We start from the raw sequence: 5,941 nt of genomic DNA on the forward strand, positions 1-5,941 counted from the left end.
AGCGGCGAAGCATTTTCCTCTGTAAATGGAACGGACTGCAAGGCTTCGACGTCATGGAGAGCTTCGTTAATCCGTCGCGACGCAAGGCAACGCTCATAGTGCTCTAGCATTTCAAACAACGACATCTTACCCTCAAGATGCGTATGTAGCACAGAGTTCAAGCTCTCACTCCTTTGATTGCTGCTCAATCCTAGGAAACAACGGCCCTCAAGATATGGAGCACACCACAACTTTCTCATCTGATACATCTGATGCAGCCAAGACTCCTCACTGGTTACTTTATTCCGTTGTAAGAATTGTATCCATTTTATCTCATGCTCTTCAGTGGAAGAAGTATCATAAATGAAAGATCTGAATTCCTCCTTTACGTCGTCATCATGCAGATGGCGTACAATGTTCTGCTGAATGTGCCATATACATAGTCTATGGTTTGAGTCTGGCCAGACCACCCTTATTGCTCTCTGCATTGCAAGGTCCCCATCTGTGATCACATATATCAGATGCTTCTGTGCCATGCAATCAGAAAAGGTCCGCAACATCCACTCGTATGCCTGGCTTGTTTCATGAGAAATTATACCACAGCCAAATATAACAGTGCTGTGGTGGTGATTCAACCCGACAAAAGGCACGAATGGCAGATTGTATTTATTGGTTCTGTATGTGCTATCAAAAACAATGACGTCTCCGAAAGCCTCGTAGTCAAGTCACGATTAACTATCAGCCCAGAACAGTCCCTTCAGATGGCCATGCTCATCTACCAAGTACTTGAAGAAAAAATCCACATCTCGCTCTCGCCTCGCCATCATGTGCATGATCACCGTTTTAGCATCACCGACACTGATTGTTTCCTGCTTATTAGCATGGCAGAAATTGTAAACGTCCCTCTTTATGCATCCAACCTTATAAAATCCACCGTATTGAAAGCACAAAATATCCATAATACGGTATTTACGGATCCCAAATTTTTCCATGTCTGCAATGTCCGCTTTCTGCTCATCGCTAATTCGTCTGTGCGAACGCAGCAGACAAGAAAGATCCCATGGGGCTAGAGGATGGCTGTGCTCATCGATGAAATCCTTGACAAACCACGGACCGGTTTCCTCCTGTCTTGTAATGACCAATTTAGCATTACACCCAACACGAGTTAAACTTCGTGGCCTCCTCTTTCTATCTTCCATCTTTCTTTTCATGTGCTTATGTTCGCGAAACCCTTGACGACTACACACAATTTTCCTTAAAATTATGTATTTGTTGGATCCGTCCCACTCAACGTAGCTTTTCCTCACACTAAAACCTTTTTCAAGAGCATATTTGTTGTAGAATTCATAGCCTTCAGCCTCACTATCAAACATCTTGCTGACAACATTTACATACTCGAACATACTCTCATCACTTGCATACGCCATGTCTTCCTGCATATGACATGTGAGGGAAACCAATCATCAACATCTTTCTGTTTATCAATGTTGCAGGTGCAAAATAGCTCATAGGCAAAGACAAGTGAATGGAAAAGACTTTGCTGGTTTGACATGTGAGGGAAACCAATCATCAACGTCCACCAAGTAGTATCTCATCTTCCTTTAAACTATATTTCATGCGCTATGCAAACCTAAAGTGATGATGACTTTAATAAACTAAATTAAGTGAACGATGGAACCAGTATCTCATCTTCCTTTAGTATATCTCATCTCAAACGTCAACATCTTACTTAAACAAACATGATGCGATTAGCTCAAGAGAAACTATGCCACGATGAAGCTTTCCATTCGTTGTTCTAGTCAGTACCCGGATCTTGTGGGGTTGAGGTTGTACTGCATGCACGGTGGAGGGGCGCAACGGCCAAGAGAACGAGCAGAACGCCAAGCCGAATTCATACCTTAAGGATGGTACGCGCGAAGAGATGGGATCGCCCGCCGCGGTCGCCGCCGATTCAGCCGGCGCAGATCCGGCCTTCTTCTTCTTCGGTGACGGCGTGGGGGGCTGGGGTTGGTTGGGTGGAGGACGAGGACGATGAATTTATTCCTCTCGCCGGGCAGGTCGAGGACGGAGAAGGTCAGGAGCGGCGAGCGGCGACGAATAGATCGGAGGAGGATTCTGAACTGGATCGAGTAGACATGGATCTGGTCCAAGGGTGATCGGTTCAAGAAAAGATATTTCCCCTGGACCATTATGCCCTTATCGCAATTAACATATTAAATTTAATCAATTAAAATTCCCCGCAAGATCTGACGGCTAATAAAAATCAGACGTGATCAGACATGTAAGTACTGCTAAGTACTCCAAGTACTCACCCAATCACCGTAAAACAGCTCACCTGATAAATGAGCATCTGCCTCCCTGTTCTTCTAAAAAATAAATGAACCACACCACAAAACTGTGCATCTCCGATCCAGCCACTCACCCTTCGAGAGAGTCAAGAGAGCCAAGGGAGAGCCGGGGAGAATGGAGGGGACGACGCAGATTGTGTCCATCGTCGGGCAGCTGGTGGGGGAGGAGTACCGGCAGCTCCGCGATGTAGCCGGCCAGGTGGCTGAGCTCAGGGACGAGCTGGACACCATGAACGCCATCCTCCGCATGCTGTCCGATGCCGACGAGGGCGCCGTGGACCACTTCATCCGGGCGTGGATGAAGCAGGTTCGCGAGCTCGCATACGACGCGGAGGATTGTGTTCACCTTTACATCCTCCGCATCCGGTGCCGGCCGAGAGACGGCTTTCTCGTCTGGTCCAAGCGCATCCTCACGACGCTCTTCACTCGCCGTCGGCTGGCTCGTGAGATCCAGGAGCTCCGCGCCCGTGCTGTCGTGATCAGTGAGCGTGATGCGCGTTACGGCGTCAGCCGTAAGGCGCTGAGCCGCTCTACATCTCCTTCTACCTCTGCGCCAGTGCTCCGCCATGCGCGCAGCCTGGCAGCAAACGACCGTGACCATCTCGTGGGCATCACGGAGCAGGCTACCGAACTGGCCACGATGGTTAAGGCTGTGATTAACAGTGAGCGTGACATGAAGCCCAAGGTGTTCTCCATCGTGGGGTTCGGGGAGCTCGGGAAGACTACACTGGCGATGGAGGTGTGCCAGCAGCTGGAGGCGGACTTCCAACGCCAAGCACAAGTTTCCGTGTCCCAGGCGTTCCGCGGCACAAAGGATATGGAGGGACTGCTGAGGCGCATGCTTCGCCAAATCGTGAAGCCAAAAGTAGATAACGCGCAAGGTATCAAGGAAGAAGAACCCCTAGATGACATCGACAACAAGGATGAAGACGACCTCACTAACATGCTCAAGGAGATTCTGAAGGACATGAGGTAAATACACTCACAAACTGCCTATATATATCGATCTATCGGTTTGTGATTTTTTTTGTGTGTTTGAATCTATCAGTCTGTCTATTTAAGACACTCAGGAAGTTTCATGTTAATCAAGGAAGAAAAACATAGGTGTGGTTAGATCCCAGTCCACTAAGATTTAACAAAGTTTTAGTCAAGCAACAGAAAATAAAAATAAAAAATCTATTTATTTTTTTGCCCACATCACGTAAGATCCCATGAATATAGCATCGACAGAGGCTTGATTAAAGTCAACTGAGATTTAGCAATCCCGAAAAATTAAATGTAAGCCAAACTCATTTGGTGGGATCTAGATATAATTGCGATTAGATTACCCACACTAATTACCCTACAAGGGTATTGGTATTTTTAATTATCAGGTGTCTGAGAATTTGTTAGTTCACAATCTCTTTTTTTTGCGAGAAAAATTTTCAATTTACTCATAAATCATGGCAGTACATAGAACACTAGAGGTAAAAAAAAATTACAACCACATCCATGGAGCATCTAGTTATGACTACAAGCGCTGGAGCGAGCCGAAGGTGTGCCGCCCTCATCGCCCCTCCCTCACTGGAGCCGGACAAACCTTGTTGTAGTAGATAGTCAGGAAGTCGTTGTGCTAAGGCCCCAAAGTACCGACGCACAAGAGCAACAACCATCGCCGATGAAGAGAGTTATAGAATGGAAAGATCAAACCTGTAACCACACGAAAGAAGACAAACAAAATCTGGATCCAAATAGATCCACTGAAGACCAGCACCGATCGAATTCCGCGACATCCGATGGAGACATACTTCCACACATCCTCCGACGACACTATTCACATCATCGAGGCGGGGGTAGGATGTGGGAGACATTATTTCTACTGAAGGACATCGCCACTGCCACACAGCTCCAACCAAGACATTGAACCAAACAAAAATTAAAATGGGATCCCTCCCGCCGGCGGGGGGCCGAGATCCTCTGAACCTCCACGGCCCAAAGGCCATCGGAGGCGGGGCCGGCGGTAGGAGGATGTGAGATGCAAAACCGTTGGGTTCTAGCTATGAGGCATGCTTTGTTTATTTCTTTTCTGTAGTTCATGTTCAACTTATATATAATGAGCTTCTCCCATTTTTCGCAATCCTAGCCCCGCTCAATCAAATGACCAGAAATGTTTGTCCCCAGATCCAGTTGCCAAATCTTCCCCGTTGGAAAGCCCTCTAGGTGACACGTGGCTCTTTTCGCTCGATCAGTAACGCTACACAACTCCCTTCTTTCCCGTTTATAGAGCTCATCCAAAAAAATTGTTTTTCCGTTTCATAAGTTTCAATTCTACTACTTACCATCACCCCTTCCAGTGGTGGAGACAGGCCTGGGGCAACTAGGGCTATAGCCCCAGGCCTAGTGACAACTTTCCTTATAATTTCCTTCATTCAAAGTACAGAAATCATAGAAGTTTATCACTCAACATAGCACAGCCCCATGCGTCACCTACTTCTATCTCCGCCACTGACCCCTTCGTACATGCTACATATGGGCTCTCCGCTAGGGTTTCCTCTGCCTCTTGCCAGCACCGCCGCCAATCCTCCTCTTCTCCTACGGCCCTAGGACCATGTAGGCACACCATCGCCGGTCTGCCTCTCCTCCTATAGGGTCCTAGGACCATCGAGGCATGGTGGATCCCGGCCCTTGATGTCGAGAGGGCTCCGTTTTTAAATGTCTCTTCTAGTATTGTTGGGGTTTGTGCGAAGCTTGGGAAACCATGCGGAGGCCGCTTCTTGAAGATGGAGTAAGATTCTCCTCGCCAGCCCCCCGTTCCGACGATGCTTCTAGCGTCGCTGGAGCGCGTGTGGAGTTTCCTCTCTGATGGATCTAGTGGGATTCGGTCGACCTTTGTCTTTGGTGGATCCAATTGGATCCGATCTTCGTTTGTCTGCGTATGTGTGTCTACAGGTTAGATTCTTCTGATCTACACTTTTTTTCATTGGCGGCAGTTGTTGTTCTCGTGCGCTAGTCCTATAGGCGCCTTAGCACAATGACTTCCCGTTGTCTACTACAATAAGGTTTGCCCGACTCTGATGAGGGAGGAGCGATGACGGCGGCGGACCTACGGCTCGCTTTAGTGTTTGTAGTCATCGCTAGGTTGTCTACAGACCTAGATGTATTTTTTTTACTTCTACTGTCTCTGTACTATATTGACAGATGGTGAATAGATCAGAAGTTTTCTCGCAAAAAAAGGTTCAGATTTTAAGGTGCATAAATAACTGCATGCAAGGATCAAGAGAAAACTCACCAATTCATATATTTTTTTTGGTCATTTAGTAGTCCTGTATGCATGAGCTGTAATTAATGCATCAGTAAATATAACTTTTTGAGAAAAATAAGCGTCCTAATTAAATATTTGCAAACTATGAAATTTATTTCATCACTCATCATCTATCTTGGTTGGAAAGATTTTGGAATTGAGCTTTATAAGAGCATGGTTAATCGAAAGTCCTGTTCTGCGCTCGAGCACATATGCTCGCGGAATCATCCCCGTTCAGTCTCCTTGAGATCGTGGACCCATCACGTGAGGGTCCAAGTATTCTTTTCGTTACCAGGCCTGATGACCCACATCACAGACGATGCCGTCAGTCATG

At 46.9% G+C, this 5,941-nt stretch overlaps 1 protein-coding gene across 1 annotated transcript; it reads left to right on the forward strand.

The window, feature by feature from the left end:
- Positions 1-2,442: 2,442 nt before the first annotated feature.
- LOC123039672 (disease resistance protein PIK6-NP-like) lies at positions 2,443-3,303 on the forward strand. Its single transcript, XM_044462730.1, has one exon. The coding sequence runs from the start codon at positions 2,443-2,445 to the stop codon at positions 3,301-3,303; it is 861 nt and encodes a 286-aa protein (XP_044318665.1).
- Positions 3,304-5,941: the final 2,638 nt, after the last annotated feature.

The sequence above is a fragment of the Triticum aestivum genome, chromosome 2B (assembly GCF_018294505.1).
Source record: "Triticum aestivum cultivar Chinese Spring chromosome 2B, IWGSC CS RefSeq v2.1, whole genome shotgun sequence".
Classification (NCBI taxonomy): domain Eukaryota; kingdom Viridiplantae; phylum Streptophyta; class Magnoliopsida; order Poales; family Poaceae; genus Triticum; species Triticum aestivum.